The 18,151-nt window shown below is 46.2% G+C and overlaps 1 protein-coding gene across 7 annotated transcripts in view; it reads left to right on the forward strand.

The window, feature by feature from the left end:
* The window catches only part of ATG13 (autophagy related 13), a 46,303-nt gene extending 28,568 nt beyond the window's left edge, over positions 1–17,735 (forward strand). For 5 of the 7 annotated variants that reach the window (XM_082844611.1, XM_082844612.1, XM_082844614.1 and 2 more), the window contains 10 exons: positions 3,103–3,143; positions 4,087–4,183; positions 4,489–4,587; positions 5,395–5,488; positions 9,562–9,701; positions 11,487–11,601; positions 12,151–12,228; positions 12,396–12,512; positions 13,271–13,399; positions 15,246–17,735. In XM_082844611.1, the coding sequence (XP_082700737.1) occupies positions 3,103–3,143; positions 4,087–4,183; positions 4,489–4,587; positions 5,395–5,488; positions 9,562–9,701; positions 11,487–11,601; positions 12,151–12,228; positions 12,396–12,512; positions 13,271–13,399; positions 15,246–15,323 (988 nt within the window). In that variant the 3' untranslated portion in view covers positions 15,324–17,735. Of the gene's footprint in view, positions 1–3,102; positions 3,144–4,086; positions 4,184–4,488; positions 4,588–5,394; positions 5,489–8,203; positions 8,303–9,047; positions 9,159–9,561; positions 9,702–11,486; positions 11,602–12,150; positions 12,229–12,395; positions 12,513–13,270; positions 13,400–15,245 lie in introns of all 7 variants that reach the window. The other 2 variants (XM_082844617.1, XM_082844615.1) reach the window with 2 other exon arrangements.
* Positions 17,736–18,151: the final 416 nt, after the last annotated feature.

Here is an 18,151-nt window from a genome sequence, read left to right on the forward strand (position 1 = left end):
ACACAGTCATGACTCCTGTAGAATGGATTTTGAAGTCCTACTGATATATCATTTCTGGAAAAGGAAGTTAAGACTTTGAAAAACAGGCTATCCTGGGAAGACTCCACAATGTTCTATATTCCAGAGTTAGATTAAAACTTTTTGTGTAACAAACTGCTAATTCAGTGTGTTTTTAATTAGTTGTCTGTGGATATAAAGAACTGGTTAACAGTTCTTTAAGTATTTTCCTTGTAGTATTTCACATCAACATATATTTGAGTGCTCTTTTGAGGCAAGCATTGTGGTAGGCCCAAGGAAGAACTATACAGAGGCCCAGCCGTACTGGTGTTTCTAATCTAATGGGGGAAATGGTTTGGTACATGCATAGTCACAGTAAAAAGCAGGATTTGCATAGCAGTGTCAGGAGAAAAAAGTGCTGTGAAAACACAGGAAGAAAGAGTTTGTTCTGGGTGGGAGAATCAAGACAGGCTTCATGGAGGAAGTAGCATTCCAGCTAGACCTTGAGGCAGTGAAAATTTCATCTGTTGGAAGTGAGGGAGAATGATCATTCCAGGTGGGGTGTACCGCAGATGGCAAGGAACAGAAATGGGGGGCGGAAACGAGCTGTACTCAGATTGTCAAATGGACCAGAGCGGTGGTGAGGAGGATGTGTAGCAAAGTGTGAGAGCAGAGCATGGAAAGTCAAGGGCTCCTAAATCATCCAAGACTCTGTTTCATATTAGTGATGAGCCATGGGTTTTAGCCTTTGGCTTACATTTATTTATAGAGCTGATCTTTATTTTATTTATTTTAATTAAGTAATTTATTTATTTATTTATTTTCCCCTGCCTTGGGTCTTTGTTGCTGCGCACGGGCTTTCTCTAGTTGCAGCGAGCAGGGGCTACCCTTTGTTGCGGTGCACGGGCTTCTCATTGTGGTGGCTTCTCTTGTTGCGGAGCATGGACTCTAGGCGCGTGGGCTTCAGTAGTTGTGGCACACAGGCTCAGTAGTTGTGGCTCACAGGCTCTAGAGTGCAGGCTCAGTAGTTGTGGCATATGGGCTTAGTTGCTCTGTGGCATGTGGCATCTTCCCGGACCAGGGCTTGAACCTGTGTCCCCTGCATTGGCAGGTGGATTCTTAACTACTGTGCCACCAGGGAAGTCTCTAGAGCTGATCTTTAGAAGAATTAGTATAGCAGGATGGAAGGACCAAGGATTAGAGACTTAACTAGTTCTGTTGAAATAATCCAGCAACCCTACCTATATTTGTTTTTCCAAGTCTTTAATACATTTTTGTTGTCTTCCCAGGTTTCAGGATGAGTATTCCATTTGAAAATTATTAGACTTTTATTTAGATATAATAGATTCCTTTCTAACTCTTATTTCCCATTTACCTATGCTAAGTTTCCTTCACTTTGGTTCTTCTGTAAGTAGCCATGTTACACTACTGGTCATCAGCTTAGTTAACTAGGACTCGTGGTCCTTTTCATACCTGTGTTTCAAGTCTTCATTGTATCTCTGGAGTAATACAGTATTTATTGCTCACTGATTGCTTATCATTTAGGATTGCTTTTTGGATACAAATAGCTGTAGCTTAAACCATAGAGAAGTACGTTATGTCAGAGGTAGATTTAGCTCTTTTTTTCCTTTTTGTACTATTGGTAACAGGTTAACAGTATAGCCTTAGACCGTTAAACAATAGTCTTGTCTTGGTTTTTTGTTTGTTTGTTTGTTTGTTTTGCTGTACTATCATTTTTCCCCTGATCCTGTAGATCTGACAATTTCACTGTAAAACTACATTGTTATAAAAAATCATTCTGAATTTGTTGTTCATCAAGACTGCATTAAAGTTTTATTGTGTACTATCTGTGAAGAAAACTTTTGCTTAGCACCTGAGTGGCATAAAGAATATAACCAAGAAAAAGTGGAACATAATCAGATTATTTAAAGCACTGTACCGATATTCAGATGAGTAGTGAGCTGATGGTCAGCTTTTTGTCAGAGGGTACCTAGCAAAATCTCCTTTGGCGACAGTTTATTAACATCATTCGTGTATTACTTTATGGCAGGAGTCAGCAAACTATGGTCAGCAGACCATTTGCTTGTTTTTATTTTTTAATATATATTTTTAAATTTATGTATTTATTTTTCTTTTTTGGCTGTATCGGGTCTTAGTTGTGGCACATGGGATCTTCGTTGAGGCATGCGGGATCTTTCATTGTGACGCGCGGGCTCTTCGTTGCGGCGTGTGGGCTTCTCTCTAGTTGTGGCATGCAGGTTTTCTCTCTCTAGTTGTGGCACACAGGCTCCAGAGCGCGTGGGCTCTGTAGTTTGGGGCACACAGGCTGTCTAGTTGAGGCACGTGAGCTTAGAAGTTGTGGCACACGGGCTTAGTTGCCCCGCGGCATGTGGGATCTTAGTTCCCCAACCAGGTATTGAACCCGCATCCCCTGCATTGGAAGGCAGATTCTTTACCACTGGACCACCAGGGAAGTCCCTTGTTTTTATAAATAAGATTGTCTTACAACATAGCCACTCCATTCATTTACCTATTATCAATGGTTACTTTTGCAGGATAACAGCAAAGCTGAGTAGTTGCTACAGACTATGTGGCCCACAAGCATAAAATATTTTTATCAATAAATTTATTAATAAATTATCAATAAATTTTATCAATAAAATAACTGATCCTTATTTTTTCTTTTAATTAACTAATTAATTTATTTTTGGCTGCGTTGGGTCTTCGTTGCTGTGCACCAGCTTTGTCTCGTTGTGGTGAGCAGGGGGCTATTCTTCGTTGCAGTGCGCGGGCTTAGTTGCTCCGCGGCATGTGGGATCTTCCCAACCAGGGCTCAGAGCCGTGTCCTCTGCATTGGCAGGTGGATTCTTAACCACTGTGCCACTAGGGCAGTCCCTGTTCTCCTAATTTCTTAACCAGTCCTCTCCATCTACATGCCCACGTCTACAGCTTAATCAAGTGGTAGCAATATTGCACCATTAGGAGAGATGTTCATGCAGATAAGAAAAGAAGGGTTGGTTTTGTTTATTTTGTTTCTCGGTGTTTGGTATGTAGGCCCTTAGAATAAAGAATCAGGTAACATTTTTTTTTCTTGCTTCCCTACAGAATATATTTTGGGGAAGTTCAGCTGAATGGCTTAGGAGAAGGTATGTATCAAGGTTGAAAAACATTCGTAGTATTGTTAAGAGCTCTCCTGACTTCAGAGATATGCTTGGATGCTGCCTGTAATAATACATAGCTTGTGATTTTAGTATGAGTGATACAAGTAAGGAAAAGACAGGTAGATGGTCCAAAGAGCCACCAGGGAATGAGTGAATAATTTTCCCAAAAGTTCCAGTAACTCAGTATTCTTTCTTACTCTTTATACCAGCGGTCCCCAACCTTTTGGCACCAGGGACCGGTTTTGTGGAAGACAATTTTTCCACGGAAATGGGTGTGATACTAGTGATGGGGAGTGGCAGATGAAGCTTCAGTCGCTTGCCCGCCACTCACCTCCTGCTCTGTGGCCCGGTCTCCTAGGGGTTGGGGACCCCTGCTTTATACGACTGTCTGTTTTCCTAATTTTCTACAATGAGCATGTTAAATGTCCCTGATGAGCGTCAACAATTTTGAAAAATTGGAAATGAAACCAAGAACACCAGGAAAACTTTGTTGTAACACTCTGACTCTTTTCTATATTTAGTTCTGGGGTGGCAACTTGGGTGGGAGTGCATTTACTTCATAAATTGAGGTGTTTGTGTGAGAAACTCCCTGTGCCCCTTTGCTGTCTTAGTAGCACATCTGGACAGAGTTGGTTAGGACTTGTTCAAGCTTTAGGACTAATCATCATTTTACCTCTTTGAAGGTAGTTTTATCTGGAAATAGAATGCTGTTTCCCCTGGCAATATTAGGTCAATATAGAATAAATTGGAAAAAATATATATATATATACACACATACACGTATGTATGAAATTGAGGCTGCTGCACTCAGGGTGCTAAGTGGGTAATGCCAGAGATTGTACAGCAGGCTAAGTGGTTCAGGGAAAGACAGACTGTGGGTACTGTAAGTATTCTCTGGAAAAACCTACTTATCTATCTCTTTTCCTAGGTTTCCAGACAGTTCGTGTTGGGACAGTGGGTACCCCTGTGGGCACCATCACTCTTTCTTGTGCTTACAGAATTAACTTGGCATTCATGTCCACCAGGTGAGGAAAGAGCTTTGGAATCCAATAGAACTCTTCTAAAGATATTAAAGTTGTTTTCCTCCAAACCTTGTGGCTGAGCCTACAATTCAGCTTCTCCATTGCTGAATTGAGAGAACCCTTCTTCCAGATTGGAGAATCTGAGTGTCCCAGAGCCAATGTAAAATTTGTGGTTTATATTTAGGGATGTAGTAGTTAAGGCTCTGTGGTTCCTGCCAATAGATAAGAGGCAAGGGGCTCTCTGAGGACTTCAGGGGGACTTGACAAGGCATTCTAACAAATACGGCAATCTGCTTACTGCATTACAGGCACTTTGAGAGGACCCCACCTATCATGGGGATTATTATTGATCACTTTGTGGACCGTCCCTATCCCAGCTCCTCGCCCATGCATCCCTGCAATTACAGGTGAGGAATGTGAAAAACACTTTCCCAAACTGCAGCTAGGCAGAAGCATCCATCTTGCACAGGTCCATAGAGCACCTTTATCAGCACTCACTGATAGGCAGGGGGCACTGATGGAGATGCCATGTGGAGAGAAGCGGAGTGGCCAGCTTTCATTCTTGCTGCTGCCTATAAGGTATACCAAGACTCAGGGTGGACCAGGTCTCAGAAAATTCTTGCATAGTTTGGATCTGGATAGTAGTGATTTGACTTTTGATTTGATTTTACTTCGAGACTGTGAGAGTGGCAGTAATTTGTAGAATGTCCTTTGCAAATTAAATGGTTTTCAGGTCACCATTGGCTGGCACAATGCAGTTTTATACATCAGAATCAAATATCTCCAGACCTAGATCCCAGATAACAGAATTTTCTAGAGATTGGAATAGATTTGTATCAGGAGAGATACTGCCTTTCTGTAGAGGACTCATGAAGTTGGATAGGTTTTGTCTTTGGAGTCTAGACTTTTGTTTCACTGCATTCTCTATTGCTGATAATTCTTGGTCACAACACTGGCCAGGCTTAAGAAAATCCTCTCAAATGATATTTCAGGTAAAATGTTTGGATTAAAAAAAAAAGCCATTGTCAACCTCTAGATGCTGCTTTCTGGAAATGTTTGAAATTATCAAGGATTCGACATACCTCTCTTGCCATTAGGAACTCTGCCTGAAACAGTTCATGTCACAACTTGCATCCGTATCTAACCTCTCTTTGTATCCTTTCTGAAATTGACTGCCGTCAGTCAGTTCATGATTTCTTTTCCACTCACCACAGAACCGCTGGTGAGGACACTGGAGTAACATATCCTTCTGTGGAAGATTCTCAAGAAGTGTGTACCACCTCTTTTTCCACCTCCCCTCCATCCCAGGTAGGGGGAAATAGGATCTGGGGTGGCAGTAGTTATTTGGTACATATATGGGTCTTATGAAATGGTGTCAAAATTTAGATACAATCTCTTGGTGGTGATGGTGATTATTTCAAGGAGGTTATTTTGAGGGGTGAAGGAGAGCCTTCTTATCCAGCTGGTAATATTGCAGTGTTTCTAGTCTGTAATCATTCTTAACCTGCAAGATTACATGTAACCTTTACCTTCCTGGGACATCTGAAAATTCCCTAGAAAATCAGTCACAGAAAATCAGAAATGTGTTCTGGTACCAGAGAGGTACTCTAACCTACACTTGTTAATTTGGTATCTACTTCTTCTTTGAAGTGGTAAATATGGTTCCTCATAATGGAAGGAGCACAAAAGGAGCCAATGATAATTTAGCATAAAATGCCAGTAAGACACCAGCTGTGCAGTTTTTCTTAATAGTTACACAGATATCTGCCTATCTGCATTCCCTCTCTGAACATTTTTAACCATTAACTTTTCCACTCGAGTCCATCTTCAGTGTCAAATCCAGTTTCAATAAACACAGTGTCCAAACAATGTGAGAACTTCTCACAAAGAAGTGTTGTATGATGTATGTGGTACTGAGACTGCTTCAGATAAGGAATCATTTTTGCCAGCTGACTGAATTTCAGAATTTCAGGGGCACATTTCTTCCCTTCCACCCCAAGTCTTCATCTTCTACCCATTGCCTGCCCATCATCTCTATTATTTCCCTCCTCTTTGCTTTCATATTAGATGGTTCTAGACATCAGTCAGTTCTACTTTCCTTGAAATTAGCCCAGATTATCCCTTTTCACCATCTGACTTGGGGGACCCAACAAATTAAGTAGCTATCCATACATTTTTATTTTCTATGTTTTCTTAATTAAGAAAAAGTTTTAATTTATTATATCCTGGGTTGTTAGGTATTGGATTAAAATTATAGTTCTAATTTGTTTTAAAAGCAGAAGTTAAAAGAAAAAAGCAGAAGTTAAGCACAAAAGCTAACTGGTGTGTGAAGCACTTTACAAAATCCATGGATCACTATTATTTCTGTTGTCCCAGTTTAGAGTTAAAGAGATTCTTGTTGTAAAGTTACCTAGACAGTTTGGTTTGGGGGTGTGGAAATGGTTTTTTCCCTCCACCTATTAGTATATGTAGGCATGGATGTCACCATTGCTCTGGGAGGGGGTAACTTCTGGTATGCTTGCTGACATGGAACAATCCTGACCAAAAAAGGGGAGGAGAGCCGACTTTCTTACTAGTGCACATTAGTGAGTAGATTGTTTTTTAAGATCATCAGAATGTGAATATGTCATTTAATGTTCATTAAACAGTTTTGTTTTACACATGATAAATTCATAAACAGTATATAAACTTGGGAGATATGAGGCACGGTGAGTCTGGGCCTTAACAAATCAGTTTGTCTTTTTCTCTGATACAGTGGAAATTCGAGCTGACCCCAAAAGTAAAGGGAAGTTAAGTAGTTTCTGTACCTGATGTTTGCAAAAAAGTTTGTTAACCTGCGTAAGGAGAGTCTGTATTTTTCATGGTATCAGTTGTGTCTTCTTACAGTTTAAAAGTAGATCACGTCAAGATCTCATCAATACTGAGCACCCCATGGGTGAGCCTTGTCACTTCTCCCTGAGTACCTGTAATCAAGACTGGTACAGTTTGGTGCAGAAATACTCATTTAGAACCTTGATGGTAGAACAGAGAGAAAAATCATATGCCATCTGGTCTCCTTGTTCCTGTAAATATTGAAATAGTTTCTTCCTTGGTTTAACCTAGGGAATTGCATAATTGTTCAACAACTTCTATTTGAGCTTTTGCTAGAATCCAGTAAATACATGTTAATGAGCTGGGTTCCCCCCCGCCGCCCAACAAAATAAGGATCATTGTGTCATTTGGGCACAGAGTTGAGTCAAGAAATAGTTGTGACCCTGAACCTGCTACTGTGACTTAAGGTCCTACCTCCATTTCTAGGCGTTAATTAGCTAATTGGTGAGACTTAAAGATGGAACAGCAAGACCCAAAACAATCATCATACCCATAATTAGCTTTGAAATCATGAGTTTTGAAAATGCCCTAGCTTTTACTCCATGAAGTTCTCTTACACCGTCAGGGACTGTAAGAGCGTGCACACACACACCCTGATGCCTACACCTGCACACCCCAACTCATCTTCCCTGAGATTATGTAGGAAAGTTTGCAGCTGGGTATCTGAGCATTTTAAAGTTCCAGCCAACAAACGTCAACTGTTTAAACCTGAGCCCGCAGATCCTGAGTCCCCAGAAAAAGGCTTTCAGTCTAACATCTTAACCTCAGTGTCCTCATTCCTGCTTAGCACAACTTGTGTCTGTTCTCAGGACCTTCCTATTGGAAGCTGTTCTCTAACTTCCACCCTCTTTTGACTAAAGACAGACTAATGCTTGGTTCAGATTTCGCCAAGTCATAGCAGCTCAACTCAGCTTTGTTTTCCACCTGCTCATCAGGGAGAGCACCAGGGATAAACATCTCTTCTTCACATCCTTCCAAGCGGTCTTTTTCCAAAGGCAGTCATGCAGCTCTCTCCCTGCTTCCCTCCTGACTTCATTGTACATTTCAGCCTCTATTGCAACTGCCCTTTCCAGAGTTTTTTCACTTCTTTCTCAAGTCCCTTTTCTTTTTTCTTCTCTTGTTTCTCCTGTCTCTGTGTGTATCTGTGCACAGTGTGTGTTTACTGTCACAAAGGCACATTTTCAGACCCCTACTCCTGTGGTGACGGACACTCTGAGGGTCCCCATGGCAGGACTGGCCTTTTCCCATCAAGTGAGTCCATACTGGGAAGAAGAGGGTATATATAATCAGACGGTATCTTTTTATTTAAAAACTGTAAATAAAGTACAAGGTATAGCTATTTAAATATCCCCAAGTTTTCTATGGGTTATTTTGAGGCATGGTAATTGATTTTTAGCAGTATACAGCCATAGCACAGCAGCCAAAATAGGATTTGTCATTTGCCCCTCCTCCTACCATTGATGTGAAAAATACATGGAGTTGCTTATATCTTTTTTTCCAAATAAACCATCCAAGAATGGTTTTCTTTCTTTTTCAGTATAAATAGGAACCCTCCCAAACCCAGTGGTGATGGAGGGTGTGATTAGAGAAGACTGCTTCTGTTTCAAAGGGACCTCAAGGTCAAAGGAGAAAATAGAATGACCTGGGAAAAACCGATGACTTTGGCTCCGAGTTCTGCCCAGGCTTGTGCTCTACAAATCTACTGGGGTGGAAACTGAAACAGTTAGCTGAGCCCCTGGGAAAAGGGGGCGCAGGGAACTCATTTGAGGCTTTTGGAAGGCAATCTCAATCCCACTGCAAACAAGTCTGCTTTCTTATTTACAGAGTAATGGCCTGGTCTGTCTTTAACCCTTACATCAGGCCCCCCGCACCATGAGGATGTGGGCTGGGATCCATTCCTTACCTCTCTGCCGATCTCGATCATTAGTCATACTCTAGGATTGCCTATTTTTTCCTGCTCCTTTCCTCTGCCCTTCTTTGTTTTTCTCTTGCTTAGCTCTCAAGCTCTCGCCTTTCCTGTCAGCCTGCTGCCCTGGGCGTTGGATCAGCTGACCTGGGTTGTCCAGCAGTGTTTGCTGCCGGCTTAAACACCACACACCCTTACCAGGTATCTTTAAAGATGGGGAAGACACTAGGGGTTCCTGTGCTGCCTCCCCTGCCCTGACACATTTGAAGGGCCTCTTGAGACACCAGTGTTCAAAGCTCTTCTGTAGCTTTGGAGGACTAAGATGATTCTGAGCGGGGACCTTTTAGACTTCAAAAAAGGAAAGAAGAGTTTCCCAAGTGTTTTCTCCCTGTCTTTCCCTCTGTAGTCATTTCCATGCATGTCTTCCATTAACTGAGCCCCAGAGAGGATAAAGATTTCCAAGTTTTCCTGCCCACTTGGTGGCAGCATTGGTGATGGAAAAGCTGGAAAGCAGATGCTAGGCCTACCATCATGCTAGGCCGTGAGTTTCCCCTTCTACCTGACATGGCCATGATTCGCTGTATTTTTTCATTTTTCCCCAAAGCTAATGGTTCCCGGGAAGGAAGGTGGGGTACCCCTTGCTCCCAACCAGCCTGCGCATGGTGCCCAGGCTGGTGACCAGGAGAGACTGACAACCTACACCCCTTCTGATGGGGCCCACTGTGCTGCCACACCTTCCAGCAGGTGAGTTCACATCTTGGCTCTGCTGCTCTTCGGACCAGCCAGGGACCTGTTCTCCCTGATACATGTGCTTATTTGGTATCAGTAAAGAGTAGCTTTGAGCATTGGCTCAGGCTTGGCCTTTGAGGGGAAAATGTGGAATCCTTAAAATTCTCAATAAGAATCGTACTTTGCAGCTGATACGTGAGGAAGCTCTCCCTGGGCACTGCTGCTAACAGCAAGCATCGGGCTTGGTGCTTCTCACCCTCATCCAGTGAAGGTGTTTTTCAGATGTTTCTCTCTTACCCCAGGATTGACTCCCTTGGCATCCTCAGTGTTTTCTGAGACCAGAACAGGGCGTCGTTAACCATAACCCTGACATCGGGAGTCACAGTGTGTCTGTGGTGGTAGTTAGGATTGATCTTCTTTTTCTACTATGTTAATGCCTCATGGAGATCCTTTAGAAACAACTATTTTCCCTCACTAAAATTAAAAAAGAAAAAAAATCTTTTCTGATTGCAGAAGTGATACAGTCTGTAAAATTCAAAATTTGAAGACATTGATTAGGTGGAAATAAAAGTCCTCATAATCCCACCCTGCAAAAATCACCACGGTTACCTCCTTTTAAAAGACGAGAGGATCTCAGAAGGGTTAAGCAATTTGCCTAAGACAGCACTTAGCTCACAAAATGGCCAGACACAAGCCTAGCTCCTTGGATTGGGAAGCTGGGCCTGTCTTAACCTGCCCTTCCCTCCCTTAACTGGAAGCCCTCAGAGATAATGACGTTGATTGCCCCACCACATCTTAAACGAACTTTCAGATAATAGAAATTCCTGGGGTTTTTTTTCCATTCCCACAGTGGAGATGGAGGAGGAGGAGATTGTTTGGGAAGGAAAAGTAATTACTTTCATTCCTGGCTCCCCAAACTTCCATCCTCTTATCCCTCCTCCTGTCAGAGAATCAAAGGAGGAGGATCCTCTTGGTCATTTTACACTCTCGTTTTCTGAGCCTTGATTCCTGGGGTATGACTGGGAGTAACTTAAGACAGAGGACCCTGTGTAGGGGGTTCTTAAATGCTGATCCTCCCTGCTGGCTGGAGTCTAGAGGCCACGTGGACTGCATAGTGTTCCCCATCTTGAGCCCCTGCTTTGAGGCTTTCCCATCCCCTGCTGCTTGAAGGGCTATGACTACTAGTCTGGCAGCGACAGTATGGGCCCCTGTTTCTGCTGCCCGGAGTCCCCCATCTTCCAGGACTCAGCCTCGGTCTAGAGGGAGGGAGTGGGAGCAGCCAAATTGAACGTGTCACTGGAACATCTGCTGAACAGAGGGATGCCTGGGGGCAGAGAGAAGGGAGGAAACATGGTGTGGAGCTTTAGATAGCAAAACAAAACAGGACAGGAAAAATCTGAAATCTTGAGGCTGGCTTTGTAATTAGATTAATATTAAAATTAGCTGCTATGAGAGCCGCTTGCCTATATGTGTGATTGCTGGATGCGCGGTGATTGATGCTTAGCATCAGTATTACAGATTAAATTTTATGTAAGCTCTACACAGTTGTAACACCAAGTTTCAATTAACATATGCATAATTTTTAGCTTTTCCAGGAAATGCAGTCTTCTGCTCTTAATTCAAAAGGGAGGGTGACAGTGGCAGCTGCCAGACCTCATATTGCCATTTCCCACATGTGTGAGCTGGTGGGGGGCAACTCCTGCCCTAGGCTGCAGCCTCACAAGTTGGTGGATTTATGGGGAACCAAGTAGGCTCTGCTATGGTTTGAGAATGAGAACCAACATTACCTTTCTCCTCCAGTGAGGATACTGAAACTGTGTCAAACAGCAGTGAGGGACGGGCCTCCCCCCATGATGTCTTGGAGACCATCTTTGTCCGGAAAGTGGGGGCTTTTGTCAACAAACCCATCAACCAGGTGATTTTTCTGTCCCTGCAACTCTGAGAATGTGTGAGCCCTTAGAGTGAGGTCTTACCTGGGATCTGTGGAACCACTGAAATCGCATGCGAAATTGTGTGTGTGTGTGAATTTTTTGTGAAGAGGGTTAATAACCTGTGACATCCCTCCAGAAAAGTTAACTATTGTTCTGTGATCACATAGGAGAGGAGACCACGCCATTAGGTACAGACACGTTACACTGAAGTGTCATTGCCTCAGCCTAACTTGAAATAGGAAGTTCCTCTTCAGCTCTGCCAGTGAAAAGCAGTTGTTACTGAGTTACTGTGGGTCCAGCTTCCAAAGCTGAACTCCCAGGGTCCTGGGGAGCCCTCACCCCTGTTGATGCTGTGGGCACGCAGTGGGAGGCACGGGAGGTTGGAGAGGTCTCCGACAAGACAGGAACCTGAGGGATGGCATCGTCAACTGAGGTGTGCAAACGTGCTGGACCCCCAGGCTTCTGGTGGGCTCTGAGGAAGCAGGCAAACTGGGGGAAGGGGGACACTAATACTTTCTCCCATGTCTCTTCAGGTGACCCTGACCAGTTTGGACATACCCTTTGCCATGTTTGCTGCCAAGAATTTGGAACTGGAGGATGTGGATCCCATGGTGAGTCCACCATTGACTGAAGTTTGCAGTGAGATGGTGCCGTAGTCGTCGTCCTTCCTGGGCGAGTCATTCACTATTCCTCCACAGACCATTAGCCGTGCTCCTTGGCTTTTGGTTTATAGCCAGTGCCCAGAACCAGCCCCTACCTCTGCCTTATTCTGAAACAGGTGAATCCTCCAGATTCCCCAGAGACTACATCTCCTCTTCAGGGCAGCCTGCACTCTGATGGCTCCAGTGGGGGCAGCAGTGGCAATACCCAGGACGACTTTGTCATGATCGACTTCGTAAGTTGCCGTCATCTTCCTTGACCTTTGCTGCTTCGGGGGCGATAAACCTGGAAGCATCCGTTGCACTTGAATAGGACTTCAGGGATCAGATGGGTCGGTATAGGCAGAGGGAATGGGTGCTGGCTGTGCATCTTATGTGGGGGAACCTGCCCTTATACCCTGCTTGGGGAGGCATTTGGAGGCCCATCGCAGTAAGGCATTTTGTGCCATGTCTTTGATTGAAATTCAACTTGAAATGGGATTTTCCAGTGGTAACTGCATAGGTCCTATTCATGAATGGATAGCCCCCAGCCCTTTTTTTAAATGTTTTAATTTTTGGCCGCATCGGGTCCTAGTTGTGGCACGCGGGATCTTTCGTTGCAGCACGCGGGCTTCTCTCTAGTTGTGGCATGGGCTTAGCTGCCCCGTGGCATGTGGGATCTTAGTTCCCCGACCGGAGATCAAACCCGCATCCCCTGCATTGGAAGGCAGATTCTTAACCACTGGACTACCAGGGAAGTCCCTGGATAGCCCTTTTCCAAGGAGAGGATTGTGAAGGAAGGGGACAAAAACCTAACCAGGGGAGAGGGATGTCATCACCAGGCTTAATTCAGCTGCCCAGAAGAGAAAGGTGTAAAGATTTCTCTAAGATAAGCCTGGAGGAGCCTTTTCTTTGCTAATTACTGGAAGGAAAGAGGGTTGTTGATAGCTTACCCCCTCTGATTTTCCTCTGTGGTCCAAGGCAAGCTAAACTTGAGTCTGTCTTGTTTTTTAAGAAACCAGCTTTTTCTAAAGACGACATTCTTCCGATGGACTTGGGGACCTTCTATCGTGAATTTCAGAACCCCCCTCAGCTGAGCAGCCTCTCCATAGATATCGGGGCACAGTCCATGGCTGAGGACTTGGTATGGAAACCCCTTCCCCCACCCCACCTCATCCTCTGGCCTCCTTTCCTCCTTCGATGGTCATTCCTGCTCCACAGGCCTGGAAATTTCTTCCTGTTACTCCTCCACGCCCACAACTCCCATCTGCCCTGTAACAGGACGGAGACTTTTAGACCATTACCTTCCTGGAATCACACTTGAGATTTGCATTGTGCCTGGCGGTCATTATCTCAGATTTGCTTGCACTCATTTCCTCCTTTTCTCGGCACTCTTGTCACGGCATTTCTCACACACGCCTGTTGTTGGTGCCTGATGTCTTCTGCTTGCTGACGCCACTAAGCCAGGCTGCTCCAACAGCTCTTGCCTTCCGCTGTTAAGGTTGCCAGGCAGATGACAATGGTACAGGGCAGAAGAAACAGAAGGTCCCCAGCATTGGTGTTCTTGCCCTTTCCTCGGAGAGCTCGTTCCCTGGTTCTCGTGTTCAGCCAGATGTCCTGATACTGACTGTAATGACCACATCTCTGCTTAGGGTGTTTCCTATTTCCTGTCTCTGAAGGGCAGAGGAGTGCCCTGCACAGCCGCAAACTCAGGGTGCCCCATGCCACAAGATGTCAGGGTCCCTCTGCTTGAGGTGGGTATATCACCTCATGTGTTGAAATCAGAGGAATGGCTCTAGGAATAGGAATCTAGGTTTAGCTGCCCTTGATTTGCTTTAATCAGGAAAGCATGCTCAGTAATAATAATACAGCAATAATGTCATTATTATTAACATTTATTGAAGCTTTCTAGGTGCCAAGCATTTTTTAAGTGCTTTACATGAATCTTCAATGACCCTAAGAGGTAGGTTTTCTTATCATCCCAGTATACAGATGAGAAAAACGACACTGGGAGCAGATAACTTGCTGGTGGTTACACTGAGCTGGCAAAACAAGCTTTGACCCCTAAGAGTCTGGCTTCTGATTTTAGGCTTTTAACCATTGGCTCCCTGGCCTCTCATTTGAAGTTTGCCTGGAAGGAACCGGAGTCCAAAGGCTCAACGTGAGGCTGCAGCCAGTGCTGGCTGGTTGCCCCAGCCTCCCAAACCCGCCCGGGCACCTGGCCTGTCTGGGCTGCCTTGTAAGTCCTGTGGCACCAAGTATCTCGTGCCTGTCAGGAAGTCTTCTGTGATGGCTGAACTCTTCAAATTCATCAAATTCTTCAAATTCAAATGCAAATTCATCAGTGGAGACAGACCACCTGATCAGGACCAAATTTTAATTAATGGTTGATACCTGAGGGCAGTTAAACTTAACTCCTCATGGTTCTGTTTTTTTGTTTTCATTGTTCTCTCTCAACACCATCTAACCCATCCCCTTCTCAGCTGATGTAAAGATGCAGATTCCTAGGCCTCACTGTAGACCTGCCGGGTCAGAATCTCTTGGGAGTATGGCTGGGACTGCCTTGTTCATGTGCCCCCAGGGGATTCTGATGCCTGCCCAGCGCAGGCCGTGAAGAAATCATTTGTACACGTTCTGAATTTGTAGGGCTCTGAACCTACTGTGTTATTCTAATGTCAGTCTCATCTGTGCCAAAGATACTTCACGTTGAATTTCTCTGTGTCATCCCGTTGTTGGCATGGTCCTTTTCCATCTCATTATGTGTGTGGCCGGCTTAGATTCCCTAGGCTGTTCTGTCCACCTCCCCAGCCCCCACTAACCCCTGCTGGGCAAAGGCCCACTGGCCAGTGCCTGCTCAATTGCTCCGCACTTTGCTCTCCAACCCAGCACTGCTGAGCCAGACTCTTTGCCGTGCTCCCTTCAGCCCAGGGTGACAGCTGGCTTCAAGGCCCTACCTGAATAAGCAGCTTTTCTCTCCCCTCCCGGTACAGGACTCACTACCAGAGAAGCTGGCTGTGCACGAGAAGAATGTCCGAGAATTTGATGCCTTTGTAGAAACCCTGCAGTAAAAGTTGGTGTCCTCGAGTACCAGCAGCATCCCCTTTTTGTGGTCCCAGGAGACAGAGAGCCTCCCACTCGTCAGCTGCTCCCATCCCTTGTCCCGCTTCAAGCCAGGTGGAGGGGAGGCTGGTTCCCCCATGGGGACCCGGAAGTCCCTGCTCTTGCACTCCTGGAGACTCACAGCAGCAGTGAAGGCCAGTGATAGCATTTGAGAGGACTCACCCTCTGACCTCCCTCTGCAGGGCCCTCTGCTTATACCACCCTCAGCAGCTGCTTCACAAAGGCTGTCATCCCGCTCCTCCTACTGGCCCCCTGCCCCGGGTTTGCCCAGCAGCTGGCCCCTCGTGTGCCTGCCGTTGCCATCCACCATTCGACATTCCAGCTGATGGCCCAGAGACTGGTGTGGAGGCAGAAGGAGGAAGGAGACAGTGCTAGGAGGAGGAAGGAAGGAAGCTCTCCTTCAGGGTCTTTCTCTGTTAGTTCTGGTATCTTCTTCCCCTCTCTCTCTCCCTCTCTCTGCCCCGTGCCTGTATTTTTGGCAGTATGGCAGGCTTCCTGCCCAAGGTGATGAGAACCCTAAAGTCAGCCATTCCCACCCTTGAAGGCTGTGCCAGCCCATCCGAGCAGCCCTGGCGGCTGCCTGTGCTCAGCTACATGGAAACAGAAGCCTCCCTCTCTAGGATTCTGTCATTGGAGTCACAGCAAAGGTTCTTCTCTTTCCTCTCCCTTCCCCTGTCATTGCTCCTTGGTTATAGAACCCAGTAAATATTTATTACTTTCAGAGAAATCAGATATTTTGTAGAGGAAACATGTTTGAGGTTAGACGTTTTCACTTGGGGAAGGTTGGAGGGCCTCTTCCTGGGGCAGCGCCTCCTCCTGTAGAGGTTCCTTGGATTTAGGTTGCTGCCCTGAGGATTTCCCTTCCCATGTGTATATGGTGGGATCCAAGAATAGGGCTGGCTGAGGGCAGCAGAACCTCCCAGAATTGCTGCATTTGAACTGACATCACACTCTGCCTTGGACATGTACATATTCCTGGTGAGAACTTTGAATCTCCCAGCTTCCCCAGAGAGACTGACTCTGTTCTGGCAGCCCAGGAAGTCTTGGGTGCGAAATGTGATGACTCCCCAGAGTTGTGGCACGTGTAGTGCCCGAGGGGCGCTGTGGCCCCGGGGAAGGCCAGAGAGGCCCCTCCTCCTGGGGCATTTGTTCCTGATTCTCAGGGCTGGGTTATGGGCCTTTTCCTGCTAGGCCTAGCCACCACCTTTCTTTAACCCCAGGGTCTGTACACTGCCCTGAGGTTTATTAGTTGGATCGGTTCCTTGTTGATAAACCAAAGCTGGGCATTCAGGTGTTGTTACTTGAGTTAAGTCAAGGGCCCAGCCTCACCCACTGACCATCTGTTCCTCCCCGCCTAACTGATAGGCCCAGCCCCGCTTCTCTGGCCCACCTCGGGTATTCATTGGCAGCAGCTGTTCTGCAGCAGAGCAGGTGGCCCTCAATTGCTTGTTAGCAAGTGCACGTGGCATTGTTTTCGCCTACAAGGCTGATCTCAGGGCTGGGGTCAGCTCTGATGATGCCTCAGCTGGGCTGAGCCCTGCCCCTGTGCACACATTCTCCAGTGTTTCCAGGGCTTCCCTGGTGGCGCAGTGGTTAAGAATCCGCCTGCCAATGCAGGGGACACGGGTTCGAGCCCTGGTCCGGGAAGATCCCACATGCTGCAGAGCAGCTAAGCCCGTGCGCCACAACTACTGAGCCTGTGCTCAAGGGCCCGCGAGCCACAACTACTGAAGCCCGTGCACCTAGGGTCCGTGCTCTGCAACAAGAGAAGCCACCACAATGAGAAGCCCGTGCACCACAATGAAGAGTAGCCCCCGCTCACTGCAACTAGAGAAGGCCCGCGCACAACAACGAAGACCCAACGCAGCCAAAAATAAATAAATAAATAAATAAATTTAAAAAAAGTGTTTCCAGTAGTGGCGTCCAGCTGGCAATCCTGTCTCTGGGCCAGAGCACACCTGTGGCCTGCTAAACCAATCCAGGCTTACCCCCCAGGCCCCAGCACTGAGACGGGCGAAGGCCCTGGTAAGTTACTGATTGCCCCCCACTCCCCCACCTCATCCCAATATGTCAGCCGCTGCCCTCTTCCAAGGCCAAGCATGGAAAGGCCTGTTAGCCATTTGCCTCTTTGACTCCTAATTGTTGGCCTCTGCAGGCAGCAGCCTCTCTTCAGGACCCCATCAGTGAGAGGCCAGGGAGGCTGAGCCCTGACTTTGAGCTGAGCCTGGGAGGAGCAGAGCAACTGTCAAGGCCGGCCCTTGTCCCTCAGCCCTGTACAATGAAAGGTTGAGCCCTCGACGGACCCACACAGCACCCCCGGGACAGGGCTGGGACCAGTCGTGTCTCCAGGTGGGAGAGCCCCTCCCGCTCCTCCAGCCTACTTTATTTGGAAATATTGAGCTATACTTTAAAATGTATTCAAGGGATTTCCAATAAACTTTTTCTGTACTTCATAGCCTCCTGTCCTGCAAGCTGTTGAAAAACCTAGCCCACTTCCTCCCACCACTGGGCAGCCCCGGGTCACCGATAGGCTCCGTGGAGGGAATGGCGGTGCCGTGTGAGGCACAGCAAGGTTTCAGAGCCATTCAGGCTGTTTGGAGTCCTGGGGCCTTGGGCTGGTCGGGAATTTTTTTTTTTTTTTCCTGGCGGCACTGTGCAGCACATGGGATCTTAGTTCACTGACCAGGGATCAAACCCAGGCCCCCTGCATTGGGAGCACGGAGTCTTAACCACTGGACCACCAGGGAAGTCCCAGGAAACCTCTTAGAGCCTCATT

The sequence above is a fragment of the Leucopleurus acutus genome, assembly GCF_964270905.1.
Source record: "Leucopleurus acutus genome assembly, chromosome: 8".
NCBI lineage: Eukaryota > Metazoa > Chordata > Mammalia > Artiodactyla > Delphinidae > Leucopleurus > Leucopleurus acutus.